The 17,791-nt window shown below is 52.8% G+C and overlaps 2 protein-coding genes and 1 pseudogene across 2 annotated transcripts; all 3 read left to right on the forward strand.

Annotated features, from left to right (window-relative positions):
- Positions 1–3,893: 3,893 nt before the first annotated feature.
- LOC120660816 (zinc finger protein 8-like) lies at positions 3,894–5,456 on the forward strand. Its single transcript, XM_039939455.1, has one exon. It carries the CDS (start codon positions 4,264–4,266, stop codon positions 5,134–5,136), a length of 873 nt encoding a protein of 290 aa, XP_039795389.1. The 5' UTR covers positions 3,894–4,263; the 3' UTR covers positions 5,137–5,456.
- Positions 5,457–7,363: 1,907 nt separating this feature from the next.
- On the forward strand, positions 7,364–8,438 carry LOC120658865. Its single transcript, XM_039937008.1, has one exon. It carries the CDS (start codon positions 7,900–7,902, stop codon positions 8,314–8,316), a length of 417 nt encoding a protein of 138 aa, XP_039792942.1. The 5' UTR covers positions 7,364–7,899; the 3' UTR covers positions 8,317–8,438.
- Positions 8,439–13,668: 5,230 nt separating this feature from the next.
- Positions 13,669–16,994, forward strand: LOC120660817 (annotated as a pseudogene).
- Positions 16,995–17,791: the final 797 nt, after the last annotated feature.

Consider the following 17,791-nt stretch of genomic DNA (forward strand, 5'->3'; position numbering starts at 1 on the left):
CCATCCATCTACAATGGAGAACGGACAGTTATGGCGGCAGCGACGCTCATGTGAATCCTTAAACGGATTCACCCACCTCAGTTAATTCTGTGTACTGCGCCCGGCCGGCGCGGCGTGCCCCCTGACCTGATCCTGATCCGATCCACACCGGGTGGCGGCCGGTTGGCTACCTCCTCGGACGGCAACAGTACACGGATGCATGTCGCGAGCGTGACCGGCCTCGCTCGCCGCCGCCGCCGTACGCCATAGCAATGGCAATTTGCTTGCTTCTTCATTGCTTGGTAGCTTTGGGCCCGGGCCCGGAACGGACGGACGGAAGCGAACGCGGCGGCGGCGGCGAGCTGTGCGGAGCATGGACCGGCGGCGGGCGGCGTGATGGCATGATTGATGCCTTGATGGGTTCATGGGACGGATCCAGATGTAGTAAACTAAGCCTGACAAATCAGGAGCCGTGCTCGCTCGCCGCCCGATTTCGTGACAGGGATACATACATGCGCATTCTTTGGGGCTGGTTGGGGGGGGGGGGGGGGGGGGGGTGAGGCAAAACAGTGTCGCTGAATCTGAAGTACGACGTGAGCACGTAAGGTAGGGCGCACGAACGCAGCGAAGACAGGTCAGTTCCACGTCGGTACGGTGCTTAAACAACCACGGAGGAGTACGTGATGCTCAATCCAATCATAACGGAACGTGGCGGGCTGGCGGCACGAGAAAGTCTCACGGGAGCTGCTGGATTGCTTGCTGGGGCTCTATTTTCAACAAGCAACTCCAAGTTTGTACAACCCAAAGCCTTTTTTTTTTGCAGAGGACGGATTCTGAGGGCAGCTTTTTAGTCCTACTATAGTAATGTTTTCCTGCCACAACTCAAGCCACGGCAGCAGCTGCCGATAAAAGCTACTAGCCTTGATAGATCGTTAACGTCAACAACCTTTCAACGTCACGTGTCGCCTCCGGGCTCCGGTTCACTTCTTCTTTCGTGGCAGCATGAACATTCGTGATGAGCTAGTGCTGCTGCAGCCAACCAGTACGCACGCGACCAGTGTTGGCTTCGCTGAAAGACACGGCGCGTACGAAGTATGAAGCGCGTTGAAATGTGTGCACCGATCGAATAATACCCAGCGGCTGCTAGTGCTAGCTCCGATGGTACGTGCGTGCGCGCATCGTTGTCATGGCGCGGATCCAAACTCCGGACACGAGTTGCTCTCATCATTCAAATCGGGAAAAAAGAATGGCAAGGCTGCAGCCTGCGGCTGCGGGTAGCCAGTTTTTTCGCGGCTCGCATAATTTGAACCACTCGATGGATTCATTCCCATCTGCTTCGCCGGCATGGCAGACCCCAGTGTGGCTGAATTCCCTCCGTTCCGGCGAACGGCCAGAGAGAGAGAGAGCCGATGACGGCGGCATTCGGAATCGCATTTCACAGACCGATGCTCACCGGCGCGTGCACTCACTCTGACGGCGTGGCGTGCGCGGGTCCACATCGACGGGCAACTAGTTGCGCCATCGTAGCGTAGCTAGCTAGGTACCGGCAGCAGCCGCTGGTTCCGAGTTACTGACAGTGAAGCGGCGGCCGGCGGTGCCGTGCAGTCCGCGTCGGCCGGGATCGGGGGTATCCTGGGCGATGGCGAGGCCGCGCACGGGTCGGCCTCGCGGACAGCGACGCGACCCCGGACACCTGACGGTGGCGTGCACCCTCGCTCCGGAACGGGCGGGCACGTCGCCATCCGGCCATCCCCTGCGCGCCCGCCGGCGGCCGGCCAATGCGAAAAGCTAGCCCAGAGACCCCCCGGGCGCGGGACGGGTGATCGATCAATCGAATAATCCTACGTGCGAACCAAGCCTCTTTTGGAATCGCAAGGTGTACTACGGATTTATTCCAATATTTCCTAGCGAAAAACAAATCCTTCAGAGCTTGTAGTACTAGATTTTCGAGAGATGTTCTGCAGCTGCAGCTAGGCCTTCTTGGGCCACACCTGCTGTACGATGCGACACAGTTCGTACAATCGGACCGATACATTCAACACCTGATAATCGCTTGCACCGGTGTTTAGGTTTAGTAGCTGATGTTGTGCCTCAAAACCTAACAGGAGTCCGCAGCTCAAGTAGTCAAGTGACTGATGAAATTCCAATTGACCATAAAATCGAGTTGTGGGCTTGTGGCTTTTGTCCATAGAATCACACAGGTTAGCAATGTAAGATAGAGGCTATACTACTAGATTCGCCATATTTATTTATCTTTGTCTAAGAGCATCTCCAACAGAACATGTAAAATAAGTTAGTTATATAAAAATAAAGAAACTGAGCTTAAATCCAAATCCAACCGACTCTCCAAACTCATCAGCTCTGTACTTGACTATCCATCCAACACCCTCCGTTAGCTTTCTTTGCAGAAGCACTTTGTTCGGCGTCCATCACTCCACGGGCCCTCCAGGCCCTCCGCCACGCCGATCCCGTCACCCCCTCTGCCACGCCCGCTTCTCCGCCGTCCCCTCCACCGCGCTAGCCACTCCGCCACCCCCTCTGCCACGCCAGCCTCTCCGCCGCGCCGCCCCCTCCCGCGCGGCGCACTGTGGATCCCGCGCCCTCTCCCACCGGCGTGCCGTGCTGCTCCTGCGTGCCGGCGGATCTCGTGCTGCTCCTGGCCGCGGATCCGCTCCTGCCGGCACCTTGACTGAGAGGCAGAGGAGAGGGGCACCAAAGCTGATCTGGTGGGCCCTGGGCATGGAGGAAAGAAGACCGAGGAAGAAGATGACCGGGATTGGGGCTCCAGTGGTCGATTCAACTCGGGAAGAGCTCAAATGGATTGGTGGTGATCCTATGATGCAGTGTATGTGAGGAATTGAGTAGAGAACAAGCAACTGCGACGAATTTCGGTGGCAAAGAGAGCTCAGCTTGGTGGGGATGAACTGACGTGAAACCGATTATGCCTAATCTGTTGGATTACCTTATACAATTTGGGGGTTTTCTATTTTTACAAAGGGTACAATCTTCAAATTTAGATATAACATAATACATAAGGATGCTCTAAGGTGTCATTTTTTCTTAGAACTTACTGGTAAAAACTTTATTTTGTAAACCCTGTCCATGTCCTAACAACATGTATATTGAACCATAGAGAGTTTTATAGCTTACTGTAAAAAGACATATTTGCCATTTGATGAAATATGAATGGTAAAAACCATTTGGGAAAAATCCGGCTTACACCCTTAAACTATTACAAAAATTCGATTTTCAACATTCAACTACAAATCGGGTAACAAAAGCCATCAAATTGTTGAAACCGGAAAAGTTTAGCTCTTTCCGTAATTTTCCATTTTATGAGAATAAAAAATATTTAAATGTAAACTAAAAAACATAAGTAATTTATTTTAAATTAAAAACCATTTTTTTGCTATGTTGATGTACGGAGAGAATATTTCATTGACATATAAAGTTGTTAAAAAATGAATTCATTCACCACAATAAGATGTCCCTCGAGATTTATGCTCCATTTTGCAAGCTTTTCATGGCCGTTTAGATTTGGGATTTGAGTAGCATTTTTTTAGGGAGGATTTGAGTCACATTGACCAGTGGATCGTAGGTAGGGACAAATGATGGTTACCTAGTGAGAGATACTATCACAAGTAGCTAGCCTATGAACGATAATAAGGGTATCATTGTCGTAGAGCCTAATTTATTTGTCCTAAACATCAGATATTTAAGAACCGTGGGAACTAAGTTTATTCAAGATACAGATAGGGAGCATGTGGGAATGTAGAGCAACTCTTGATCGGAGAGGATGTGGACGGCCATGAGCACCTCTGGGATCAGGTGTTATCATTGGGGTTTGAGATAAGTGTGCTCCAAGAGAAACAAGCACGATCTAAAATACGACAAAACGAAGAAGAAACAAGATCCTAAATTCATGTTATTTTGCATCAATTGCCAAGGAGCTAGCAGACGTAGGAGTCAACAAATCTGAACACGCACAGCATTTAACACTTCCCCTGTGAACCCTTACCCTAAACTGGTCCCGCTGCTACCCACCGAATTTAACCCTTTTTAGCAGGGGACACGCGCGCCCAATACATCAGAGCAGCTTGCTCAGCTCAGCTCCATGCCAACATACCACCATAAACGCAGCAGCAGCAGGGGCAGGAGGGAAAAAAAGCTCCTGCCGCCGCGGCGTAGGCTAGCTGCGTAGGTCTCCTCCTTCCTTGCTTCCCTACACATTCCCCTTACCCTAAGGCCTAAGCGCGCATCCGCTCGCGCTCTCGGGGAGCGGCGATGAGCGAGCGGGACGCGCAGCACGTCGGCGGCAGCTCCCCGGACACGGCCATCGAGTCGTTCTCGCAGCTCCCCTTCGTCCGCCCCAAGCCGCCGCAGCCAGCGTCATCCTCCAGCCCCTCGCCGATCCGGCTGTTCGGCTTCGAGGTCCCACACGACGCCGCCACGTCCTCCACCGCCACCAGCGATGCTGCCGCGTCCAGCGCCACCGCGGGGGGCCATGCGGCGGGGTCGGGTGCGGGCGCAGGCGCAGGCGACGGTGGCGGAGGCCGCAAGTTCGAGTGCCACTACTGCTGCCGGAACTTCCCGACGTCGCAGGCTCTGGGCGGGCACCAGAACGCGCACAAGCGGGAGCGGCAGCACGCGAAGCGCGCGCAGTACCAGAGCGCCATGGCCATGCACCACGCCCAGTACCCCGGCCACCCCCACGCGTACCCCGCCTTCACCAGCTACCACCAACACCGCTTCGGCATGGCGCGCTACGAGCCCCCGCCGGGGCCGCCGCCGCACTACCCCTCGTGGTCCAGCCACCTCCCGCAGGCTGCTCCGCCCGTGGTGCCAAGGTACTATGCGGGGGCCGGCTCCCTGTCGCAGCCGATCACCGGCAGCCCCGTGCCGGCTGCCGCGCTCTGGCGGGTCCCGGCCGGCACCGTGGCCGCGCCGCTGGCACGCCAAGAGCGCCCAGCGCAGCTGTCCTTGCCAGGCCGGGAGGAGGAGGCAATGGCCGCAGGAGCAAGAAGAGGGAACACAGCAGCAGGGCAGGGCGGCTCGCGATTATCCCTGTCTTCCTCGTCCACCTCGTCGAAGCATGAACGCCGCCGGGGAGAAGCTGCTGAGAACAGAGAGAATGTGAGTCTGGATCTCACCTTGTAATTCTAGAGAGGAACAATGGTGTGATCATTTAGCGGGTTCGTGATGACGACTGAGGGGGGAAAAACCTATTCTTCTTTAGCTCTTGAAATTGTTTATTTGGGTAGCGGCGCTCAGTTGAGAGATTCATTTGTTCGACTTCGTCCTCCTTTTTTTTTTTTTGAGGCGAGACTTCGTCCAATTCGCGGCTTTCGATTTCCTTTCGTGAGAAATGAGAGACAATGATGGGAGAAAAACTTGGGTGAGATCGAGCGTCAAAAGGGCTGGTGCCATCTTTTCTTTTGTCGCCTTAATTTTTTTCCTCTTAAAGCATCTTTTCGCTCGATCTCACCTACTGGTACTGACTGATGCTTTTTTTCCCCATTTTTTTCTCAAATTGTCGTCCAGCTTCTTAAGTCATGTTGCTAAGTACTTCCAAGTTTCATTTGTCAAAATGGCCAAACACTGTCTCTCTCAACCACCAAAACAGCACCCAAGTTTTGGGACATTTCGATCTCTTATCTACTACAGCTTATCCAGTTGCTTTTTTCTTCTTTCTCACCCGTCGCCCCTACCCTCTTTCCCCAATGGCCCAGCCGCCATGCTAAACACTCTGTTTGACAACCCTCCTCTAACACCCGTACATGAAACTAGCGACAAATCCCACTCTCTATCCGATCCGGACCACCCTTCCAGTCTCTATCCGGAGGCCACTCTAAATCCCAGAACCCTCAAACCCTAAACCCAATTCTTCTAACCCCAAAATTCTAAATGCTACTCTATCCGTTTCAAAATGTAAATGTTTTGGTCCTTTTAAATTTATAGTATTTACTACGCACCTAAATATAATATATGTCTAAATCCATATCAAAATCTATTAATCTAGCGGAGGGAGTACATAGCTAGAGTCAATGGAAAATCACAATCTCAATCTTACTAAAAACTAAATGGCACTCGGTAGGGCTGCTCTTGCTCGATGGAGATAGAGAAATTGGTGTGACATGAAAAACACCCTAATAGTAATAGGATACAACTTTTTCTTAAATATGCCGCAGTTTTAGGCCGGTCATAATGTTTGTTAAAGTAGTAGTGAACTGCCATCAATTTAAATTTCTGGGATAAAATTAAAACAATCAGTGTATGCAACTTATGGTTTCGAGTTATTTTCCTGTCAGGTTAAATTCTTAGATTGGATCTTTCATTTATTATCTAGGAAAATAGGGGAATCTCTTCTATGTTTCATACGGAAATCGTACTAGGCATACTAGGCAGTACCGCAATACAGCGTCTGAAATTTCTGAAGGAGCATTAAGGCGCGGCCTGTTCTGGCACTTGCGCATGCCCATCGCCTTATGCGTGACCACGGCCTGCCTGCGCAGAATTCTGCACCTCTGCTCTTTCATTCCTTCCCATGTACAGGCACGCTGGCGATGCACACAGCATACTCCTGTTCAGTTTCCCAAGAACACGTACAGGGCCTGATTGCAACCGCTTGCAGAAAGACTTCAGGAAGAAGAAGAAATAAATCAAACCAGCAGCTGTTGGTTCACGTTGACCTTGACATTCGTGATTCGTATCCCGTGAAGGAGTTTATATATATATTTCAGAGGATGGAGATTGCCAGGATGTGATGTGATGTGAAAATGTGAAATAATATGGCGTATGATTTACGTTGAGAAAAAAGGAAAAAAAAAAAGAAACGGCAAATGAAAGCTGGCTAGCTTTTGGGATTAGTTAGGACCATGGGCCGGGACACCTTGGCCCACGTCAAACGCGAGCATAAATAACCAAATGTAGTGTGGCCCGTGCGAAATCCGAAACGGCCCATAAAAGGACTGTATCGTCAATGAAACTATGTGGGCCTAGACCTTTTTTCCTCCTGTCCATCTATCAATTTGCGCCGGATTTCTTTTCCAAATTCAAATCTTTTAGAAAAATAATATTTTCCGGCTCTGTTCTTTTTTCCCGTCATGCCGCTACATCCTATCCGTGCAAAATGGACGCTGACTCGACCAGATCTGCTCCAAAACCTGACCAGACCAATCGGATGGCATACATATTACGTCACGTCACGTCACGTGACCACCCACGCAGTAACACTGGTCTCCATGTCCTAGATCGCTCGCATCTTCTGCGAGAGCACGCTGATACGCTCCAAACCAAACGCTTGGAGACATTCCCGCCTCGTCGCCTCTTTTTTTATCCCCCAAACCACGCATCAGCTGCAGACCATGCTTGAGCTGCGGGGAACACCGGCCCAAAGAAAAGTACAGATCCGGCCGCCTGGCCAAGGCAGCCGCTGCGCTCCACGCACCGGCCAGCGCGGCAACGGCAGCGCGGCCACGCTCCGCCGCTGACGTACGCCCCACCCCCTTCGAGCGGGCGCGCTTTGCTTAGCATCGAGGGGCACGCGACGTGCTCGCGCGCTAAGCAAAGCCGCCCTCCCGCCTCCCCCTCCTCTTCCCGCGGAGCCGGCCCCACGTGCGCGCGCGGCCGCGCACGCCGCTGCTCGCCGGCCATGTCGCGCGCGGCGCGTACGTGTCGGAAGGCGAGTGGCTGGCGCTCGAGCTCGCCATGTGCGGTCGGTCACTCGTGGCGCGCGCCCATTGGCTGCGCGGCGTATCGCCGGCGTGCCTACAAACGAGCTGACCCCATCGAAGCCCAGGCTCCATCGCGTTCATCCCCACCAAGCTCCAAGCTAGCTTCGATCCGAGAAACGACCTGCTAGATCGCCTGGGAAAATCCATCCGTCCACGAACGAAGCTCCAGCCGAATCCCCACCGATCGATGGGGAACTCGTACAGCGGCGGCGGCGGCGGCCCGTCGGCGGCGGGGGCCGCGCTGGAGGTGCCGCTGCACCTGTGCTTCTTCCTGCTGGTGCTGCTCCTCTTCCTGGGCTTCTCGTGGTACACGAGCTACGAGTCGGCGGCGGAGTCGTTCGCCGGCCAGGCGCGCATCCTGCTCATGGCGTCGCCGTTCGCGCTGCTGCTGGCCGTGCGGCTGCTGTCGGGCGTCTCGGCGGGCAAGGGCGGCGCGGCGCGGGGCGTGGGCGACCTGCTGGCGGTGCCGATGCCCGAGCGGGACTCCATCCACCGCGCCGGCGGGTCGCCTTGGGGCGTCGGGCTCCTGCTCCTGCTGCTCCTCGTCATGGTCTCCTACCAGTCCAACTTCCGGGACAAGTGGTTCCCGCTCGCGAGCAGGTGATCAGAGTTCCGGTTGCTGCCCGATCAATATCGATCGATGTAAAAAAAGCACCTGCGGTAATGTAACTGCTGTAAGATCAGAGTCCAACTGTCAATGCAACGAGAATCAACTGTACCGTCTCCTGCTCTGGCTGTGATGCTGATTGTGCTTGTTTCCAAAAATGAAACTTCGCGAGGTAAAATGGTACTCCCTCCGTAACAAAAAAAACAAATTAATCTAACATTCAAAATTTGTCCAAAAAACATATCTATTTAATACGCATGTAAGAATCAATCAGCGTCAAATATAGGTAATAAATAGGGGCAGTGGCGAAGCCAGCCCAGGAATTGACCTAAGGCGAAGTTCTACGATAAAACTTTTGCACAGTCGGAGTGAGGCGTCGAGGTAGCATGCCTGGCTGAAGGCACCCGCGGTGCGCGGCCGGGGGTGCCGAGGCGGGGTTGCAGGACGGACGGGTGCGGGGCGCCGTCGCGATCGCCCATCATGCAACGGCAGCGACACGCTGGTGTGGGCTCTGAGTGGGACTGCAGGGGGGGTGGATGGTGAACTGCCGAAGTCGGCAACGACATCTGGTGGCAAGTAGACATATCGCTGAGCTGGGACGCTAGGCTGAAACGCTTAAGAGGCCGCAGCCCACTCGACCGGGCAGCCCACTCGTCCAATGCGCCAATGGCCTGGGTCTCACAACTCTCAGTAGCAGAGGACCGTCATCCTCACGTTCGGAGGGTGCCGCCGTGCCATCATGAACCCCTGCTGAAGTTGAGAACGGGGGATATTGTCAGTACCCCCGAACCTGAGGAAGCATCTAATACTATGGGCCACCGCACCAGGAAGTCTAGTGTCCGTTTTAGCGCAGCGAATGGGTTCGCTAGATATGTTTGCGTGCATGTATCGGACCTAGCCCATGTAAACGCAAGAGAGTTGCTTGTTAAATACTGAGTGCATGCGAGGAGGAACGGTATCAAACAACTTGTATGAACGGTTACTCCTTTCTTAAGTAATCTGTTCTTCGAAAGCCAATTTTCTGTTCTCCTCTGTTCTTCCTATGTTCCTCAGATGTCAGATCCATCATCCTTCTTCTTCCTCACTACCTAGATATGCTCTGGAGCTCTTCTAGAGGGACCTAGGGCGGCCGCCCTGGCTCGCCCTAGTGGTGGCTCCGCCCTTGAATAGGTGCAAACATGATTATTCTATCTTCTTGTTAATGTGTCCTAAAATTTTTAGAATGACTTATTTTTTGAGGCAGCGGGAGAGTAGTTTCTCCCGATTTCGTGATGTAGCCTCAAACTTTTGGCACCTCGCCGCGCCCACGTAAATACTTGCTTAGAGTACGCATGGGTTGGGGATTTTGATCGTACACGTTATTGCTCGGATTTGAGCCATTGTCACCATAAGTGATGATTACTCACCATAGAAAAACAGTTCTATGATTGACGCTGGCTTAACCAAACTAATTGTTGTAGATCCGGCTGATCACGGCACTCCTAGCGCCCGAACGTCGGATCAGAATTTTTTCATCGGACGGTCCGTCACAACATTGATAAATAATAGTTGCCACATCAGAAATTAGCACTTGCAATATCAAAAAAATGTGTATATAATTGGCTTGGATATTCAATTCGAGAATGAAAATTTTTCAACCCAACATTAACATCATGTTTCATGCGACATCCACGCCACAGCAATATAAAGAAATAGTAATTGCAATATCGTTACTTGACTCTTACAATATGGGTCGAGGCATTGATTTTTTCTACACGCTGGACGTTCTAATCCTAGCATTATCAAATTAAATACCAACATGGAACAATTCTAAAACTCTGAACGCAACTTGAACATTCCTTTCAAACACACACACCCCTTGAACACCAAACCTAACTACAAGTGCTTGCTTTAGAAAGATTTCCCAGTTTTGCGGAAGCTCAACGGGCCAGCAACACAGAGAGTATACATTCGGATTTAAAGGCCTTTTTTTTGTCGTCATAGGAAAAGAGCTTAGAGAAAAATGCCTACTACCTTTATTGAAATTCTCAGTGGTGGTTTATAGGGGTTTTAAATAAGTTGCCACATAGATAAAAATAATGACATGGCAAGAGATTTACATAGAAAATGAATGTTGATAAAAAAAATAACCAAGGGACTGCCACACTTAACGTTGCAGACTTGTACCTCAGCGTCACACTTCATCTACTGAAACATCCAACTCAATGATTTATATGGCTCTACCATTGTGGTGTGTGCTTACAACGTGTCTAGCTGCTACAAGTAGCGGATCTAGCGATGGGGCGAGAGGGGCTCGAGCCCCCTGCCTCTCCCCCTACTGCCATGATTTCCACGAAGCCCCGTTAAATCTCCTCTACAAATTTGAGAAAGAAGCATGAGAGAAAAGATGGGAGAAGGAAGAAGAGGAAGCAACCCTTTCTGCCAGTTATTCCGGCCTCCACCACTCCTGCTACTGCTATGAGTAAGCCTTTTTAAAAAGGACTTTAAAGTAATTGTAATGGAGTTCTAGTTTGCAAAACTAAGTCCGAACAGTACCACGAACAATCACGGGAATTACCCCCTATCATCATAAATACTTTTTTTTTGGGAGTGGCCAATCATAAATACGTAATGCTCTGGATTGGGCTTATGGCCTCGTTTGGTTCATGCTACGCTATTACATTTTACAAGAGAATCTTCTATGCATGAAGTAGTAAATGAAGTCAATTTGCAAAACCTTTTTAGGGATGGGTGTAACTTTTCGCGACGAATCTAATGATAGTAATTAATCAATGATTTGCTACAGTGATGCTACAGTAACGATCCTCTGATCGCGCGGCCAAAGGCCTCATTAAATTCTTCAGGGTCACTAGCGCGGGGGTTCTGAAGTTGATTTTATAAACTGGCTTTATTCGATACCGTAATTAGCAGTCAAAGTGACTAGCATTCACTAGCACAGCACAAACCAAATGAGACCATAAATACCTAAGTGAAGCTTGTTAGGATTGGGTCTTTATCCCTAGGATTGGGCTGTTATATTTACCCAAGTGAAGCCTGCTACAAAGGCCCTGCAGGCCCTGCTGCTTGTTGTGGCATGGCATGACTTCAACAAACTGGGCCGGACCAATTAGTACTGTTGCATCTTCGGACTCTCTGCAGGCGCAATTGCCCATTTTAGAGCATTTTTACGCGATTTCATCAGCAGTAGTCAGGACCCACTATTTTAACCGATGGAAAAAAATCTGTAGATAAAAAGGGCAGTCTAATTTTCAAAAAAAGGGCAGTCTAGTTTAATAATCTATCTTAGGCCAAAGGTAGCATAATGGAATTGAAATAAAGGAAAAAGAAAAGTTTCCACAAAAGACCCAATGCAAAAGCACCGCTAGGTAAAGGTTAAAGTTTGCACGCTCAGAAAAAGTACCGTTTTGGGGGACTCAAAATCAGATTCCCAGCCATGTGTATGGAGAATACTGCAGGCAGATGCCAAATGCAAGGAAAATTCCTTTGAAGGAAAGTGCCAAATGTTTTTATGAGGGAAAAAGATAGCCCAAAAGCAGGGAAGCATCCTAGGCCTTGTATTCTAGCAATGGTGTTAGAGCTTCCTGCCTATCATCCACAAATTCAGATACTTTCGGTGGAATTTCAGATTGCTCACTAGTACGTAATGCTTACCCTCAAGAAACCAAGCATCATCCTTACCTTACAGATTTCTAGCATAAAACATTGCCGAGCTCGTAGCTGAAAAAGCAGAAAAAGATAGCACATAGGATGACTGAAAGAGAGCGCAATAATAAACAGATATAAAGCTCCTGTTCTTTGACATGCGTGATGTCAAGAACGGAGCCGAGAGCCGCTCGCTCCACTGCGATTTTCGGCCCATGTCGAAAGGGAGACGACGGTTGCACGCGACGGAAAGGCCCGTCTCGCAATGATGGGTTCTCTTTTTGGCATATATTCCCTCCCGGCAAAAGGCGCCTCCAGCAGCGCCCCCGTCGTCAGTGTCAGCTACAAAGGACAATTAGGGCCTTTAAGCCCAGCCTTTGGTAAAACTAATCTCCCCCGCCCTGCTTTGGCAGCAAAGACGGCGGGTGCAAACTGAGCTTTTGTTTGGGCGTAAGAATCCTATGCTTCGTGCGAGTTTGATCCCCATGTGACATCCACATGTAGAAGAAAGTACCTGCAATGCAAACAGTATGAGCAGTGTGCTGCTACTCTCACTGAATAGCGAATTCAGAGAGCAGAGTAGCAGGCGCGTTTTGCTGCTCGTTCGAACGAATGTCAGTAGCAGAGAAGCAGTCATGAAATCTGCACGAATGTCAGTAGCCAGTGCATGCGTTCGAACGAACTCTGCGTGTGTTTCGGCTGTCACTTTCAAATGCATAGATCAGTCGTAGTCAGTCAGGCGCCGGAGCACTAGTGGAGGAAGATCAGCAATGCCGGAGCGAAGAGAACGTTCGATGCGCCGCCCTCGCTCCGTGCGCATAGCCCTGCTTTCCTGGGCCGCACGGCCGGCCGGCCGGCAGTGTGGCCAGTGCGCCACCGTGTCCTTTCCCAGCTGCCGAGGCAACTCCACCCCTCCCTGCTAAAGATGGCCAAAGAGCGTGTGCAAAAGAGAAGCGGCACCTTACTCCCTGCCCCTTTCACCTCTTTTTCAGTCCCTTTTCCTCGTCTCTAGAGGCGGAGCCGCAGCCAAAATAATCTTCTTGCATCGCCTCGATTCCTTTGGAAAAAAAAGGTCTTCTGTTCTGTCACATAATAATTCCTCTTAGGACTTGATTGTGGATGCAGCCATACAGTGATAAGATATATGATCCCCAGGTCTAGTATACAAACCCTAGGAAATCATGGAACAGTCTGCTGCAAAATCTAACAGGGCATTGGTGTTCCCTGCCTTCGTCTAGTATAAGTCGTTAATTCTCATGATAATATGCCAGCGCAAACTTAGAGACGGGGGTATGAGTGATTCACCTGCCGTGATAGTCAGATACTCTCTCCGTTCCAAATTATAAGTCATTCCAAAAATCTTGGAGAGTCAAAGTTTTCAAATTTGATCAAATTTATATAACAAGATAATAACATTTATGATACTAATTAAGTATTATTAGATTCTTTGTTCGCTATATTTTCATAGTGCACATATTTGATGTCATAAATCTTTATATTTTTCTCTATAATTTTAGTCAAACTTTGAGATGGTTTGACTCTTCAAGATTTTTAAAATGATTTATAATTTGAAACGGATGGAGTATTAGAATTCTTATCCGTCTTTGAAGAATGCATGCACGCATATATACTAGTGGAGCCTACGGTGTGTAACGTGTAACTTTTCTCTTCCCCCTCTCTTTCCATGGAACTTTCCCTACGTATAACTAGATGCCATGGCCGCCAATGCCCCAAGCTACACTTGACCACACTCTTCTACTCGCTACCGGTGTACTGGTAGGTCAAGAGCCATACCAAGAACCCAGGTAGAGCGAGAGCACGGGTTGCAAGAAGCTGAGCTCAAGGGCTCAGGGCTAAGGTCCATCGCGACCGCGTCAATGGAGTTCCTGTCGCAGATGTGGTCGCTCCTGGGCCTCCTCACCATCCTGCAGAACGTCCTCCCCACGCAGCTCCTCTCCCTGCTTCACTCGCTGTGGCAGTCGCTCCAGGACTCGCTCACGCCCTACTCCTACTTCGACGTCCCCGAGTTCCTCGGCTCCGCCGCCGTCGAGCCCAACGCGCTCTACCGCCACGTCCAGCTCTACCTCCACCGCTCCCTCCTCCTCTCCTCCCCTCCGCCGCCCCGCCTCACGCTCTCGCTCCCGCGCTCCGCCTACGCCGCGCCGGCCTCGGCCGCGCCCGCGCCGCCGTCAGTGTCGCTCTCCCCGAACCACTCCGTCGCGGACACCTTCAACGGCCACCGCGCCGTGTGGACGCACCACGCCGACACGCTCCAGGACTCGCTCGAGGAGCGCCGGTCCTTCTCGCTGCGCCTCCCCAAGCGACACGCCGCCGCGGTGCTCCCGGAGTACCTCGCGCACCTCGCCGCCGCGGCGGATCACCTGGAGCGCTCGTCGCGGGCGCGGCGGCTGCACACCAACGCGGCGTCCCCGCGGGGCGCCGCGGCGTGGGCGTCGGTGCCGTTCTGCCACCCGGCCACCTTCGACACGCTCGCGCTCGACCCGGCCCTCAAGGCGCGCCTCCTGGCCGACCTCACGGCGTTCGCCGAGGGGAGGGAGTTCTACCGCCGGACGGGGAGACCGTGGAAACGCGGGTACCTCCTGCACGGCCCGCCGGGCTCTGGCAAGTCTTCGCTCATCGCCGCCATGGCGAACCACCTCCGGTACGACGTGTTCGACCTGGAGCTCACCCGCGTCGCCACCAATGCCGACCTCCGCGCGCTCCTCATCCAGACCACCAACCGCTCGCTCATTGTCATCGAGGACATCGACTGCTCCCTCCACCTCACCGGCGACCGCGGCCTAGCCTCCGAGAGGCTGCAGAAAAGGCGCAAGCTCCACGCCGCCGCCTACGGCGACGACTCATCCGACTCGGACGACGACGCCGGCGGCAACCACCGGGGCAAGGTGACGCTGTCCGGGCTCCTCAACTTCACCGACGGCCTTTGGTCGTGCTGCGGTGAGGAGCGCATCATCGTGTTCACGACGAACCACGTGGACGGCATCGACCCCGCCCTGCTTCGCCCGGGCAGGATGGACGTCCACGTGCGCCTCGACGCGTGCGGCGCGCACGCCATGCGGGAGCTGGTGCAGCGCTACGTCGGCGTCGGCTACCACGAGATGCTCGACGCGGCGGAGGACTCCATCAGGGGCGGCGCGGAGATGACTCCGGCCGAGGTCGGAGAGGTGCTTCTGAGGAACAGGGACGAGCCGGAGACGGCGGTGACGGAGCTCGCGGCCGAGCTGAAGGCCAGGAGAAACGCGGCTGATGATCTCCAGTGGGAGGACTCGGCGGCGGAGCTCTCTGACGGGTCGCCGACGAAGAAAGGGAGGAAGGGGATGGGGTGGGAGGGCAAGGTCAGGATGCTGGGAAGGCTGAGGAGCCTCACCAAGTCGGAGTCCGGCCGGAGATGATCGTGGTTGACTGTGTTTGACTTTGGTGTTTTAGGTCAGATCCTGGTCGGATTAGACTGAAGATCGTGTTCGGTTTGATGTACCATCTTGTAATAATCTCTGTAATCTGCTACTAATAAGTTGTTAACCCACGTTACGTCTTCGACTATTTTGTGAATCCGACCACTACTCGGCCCAAGGCGCATCCGCCTCTACTTATGTGACGTGGACGGCGTACTCCGCTCGTGCCCCGGCTACAACACGACACCACTTCGATCGGCATGGCTGCCAAGCGATCAGTTGCACCCGTCGTCGGGTGCACGACCGTCGACGAGGTCGCCTCGTCGGGAACGATCATGGACGCCACACGGCTCGCTGCCATCTGTGCGAAGATCGAGGAGTACGCCGCGGGGGGATCACCCATGAGCGCCCGCCGAGTCGCGGCCATCTGCGCCATGATCGACGACCGCGCCGCGGCGGCGAAAACCCGCCGGAACAAGAGGAGGAGGAAGCTGTGCGTGGACAGCACCCGCAGCTACAAGCAGATAGGAGAGATCGGCAGCGGCAGCTCCGGCGCCGTCGTCGAGGCGCGCCACCGCAAGACCGGCCAGGCCGTCGCCATCAAGACGTTCCGGAGGCGAGACGGCAAGAGAGGCCCCGACGTCGTCCGCGACCTGCTGCGGGAGGCCTGCTTCCTGGCGGCCTGCGGCGGCCACCCCCACCTCGTCGGCCTCCACGCCGTCGCGCGCGACCCGCGCACCAAGAAGTACTCCCTCGTCATGGAGCACGGCGGGGCGAGCCTGCGCCGCGCCCTGAGGGAGCGCCTGCGCGCCCACGGCGCCCCGTTCCCGGAGGCCGAGGTGCGCCGGATCATGAGGCAGCTCCTGACCGGCGCCGAAGCGATGCACGCGCACCGTATCGTCCACCGCGACATCAAGCCGGGGAACGTCCTCGTCGGCGAGGACGGTGGCGGCGCCGTGAAGATCTGCGACTACGGGCTGGCCATGTGCACCGCTGGGGCCGGCCCGCCGTACTCGCGAGCGGGTACGACCTGGTACATGGCGCCCGAGGTGCTGACGCGCAGGACGGACTACGACGAGCGCGTCGACCTGTGGTCGCTCGGGTGCGTCATGGCGGAGCTGCTCTCCGGCGAGGTGCTCTTCAAGGTGGACGCCGGCACGCGCCAGCTCGACAGGATGTTCGATGTGCTCGGCACGCCGGGCTGGCAGACGCTGCAGACGTTCGCGCCGCCGCTCATTGTCGGGAAGGTGCTGCGTCGGTTCGCGCGGCTGCCACGGTGGCCTAGTCACCACGGCCGGCTCCGGGAGCTGTTTCCCAGCGAGACGCTGTCGCAGGATGGGTTCGACGTCCTGAAGGGGCTCCTCACGTTTAACCCCCAGGAGCGGCTCACCGCCGCCGCCGCGCTCCGACTCCCGTGGTTCACTGGCGCCGTTGATGCCCCTGCTTCAGTGATAGGCGGCGCCCCGGCGTCGCCTTTCGTTCGGGTGCTGACTAGTGTTTTGGCATTCCTGAGGGTGTCATTGGAATTAATCAGGTTGCCCAAACATTGCTCAGGATCGCTGGTTCTCGTTAAACCAGCGACACCGGGCTAGACGAAATTGAACCCCTAAAATAACAGGTTGGATCAGACTAACTGGTTCCATAAGAAAATGAGGAACAGTATAGCTTATTGCTGTGAATGTCATGTAAGGAGGATCACACGGTATGATTGTAATATGTGTATGTATGATGTATTTAGGCTAACTTCCTAATTTTCTCGGCCATTAAGTGGCTTTCTTGGGCTGCACCCGAAAACCCAAGTGATTTGAATTGTCGTAGATGTGCATACATCAGACATATGGCTAGTTTCTCAGCACCACTTGCTGTTAGTTCTGAGATATAGACATCTCTTACAATGTGATATATACACATATTAGTAATTTGACCCAGATTTGACATGAGCAATCAAACATGTATGGAGATCACCAATTTCAATTACTTCCGTGTAACTGTCAGTTTTCTAATCAAGTACAAATACATGAATGGTGCAAAACCATAATTAGCAGTGCAAACTTTCCAAATAACAAACTGATGAGTCATTGAACATGCACAGGGTTCTTTCAATAAATATGGTTGGGCAAAGAACTGCAAGCATCACCAGCGAAGCAAAATAAAGTAAAATAACAACGCAGGGACTTCACTGTAGAAAAAGAGATACCAGCATTCCAGCATATTATTCCATTTTTCCATGATCTGAGTAAAGGAGAGAATATGTGATTACTGCTCACCAACAAGTCCAGAATTCAAAACAAAATTGCAAGAACAAAGAGGATGTGTAACTTGATTATTGTTACCTGTTAGTAGAAAATTTAGCACATAACAATAATAATAATAGGTCTGACAACTAGACCAGATAACATGAGAAACTGAAGTACTGA

The sequence above is a fragment of the Panicum virgatum genome, chromosome 2N (genome assembly GCF_016808335.1).
Source record: "Panicum virgatum strain AP13 chromosome 2N, P.virgatum_v5, whole genome shotgun sequence".
Taxonomy (NCBI): Eukaryota; Viridiplantae; Streptophyta; class Magnoliopsida; order Poales; family Poaceae; genus Panicum; species Panicum virgatum.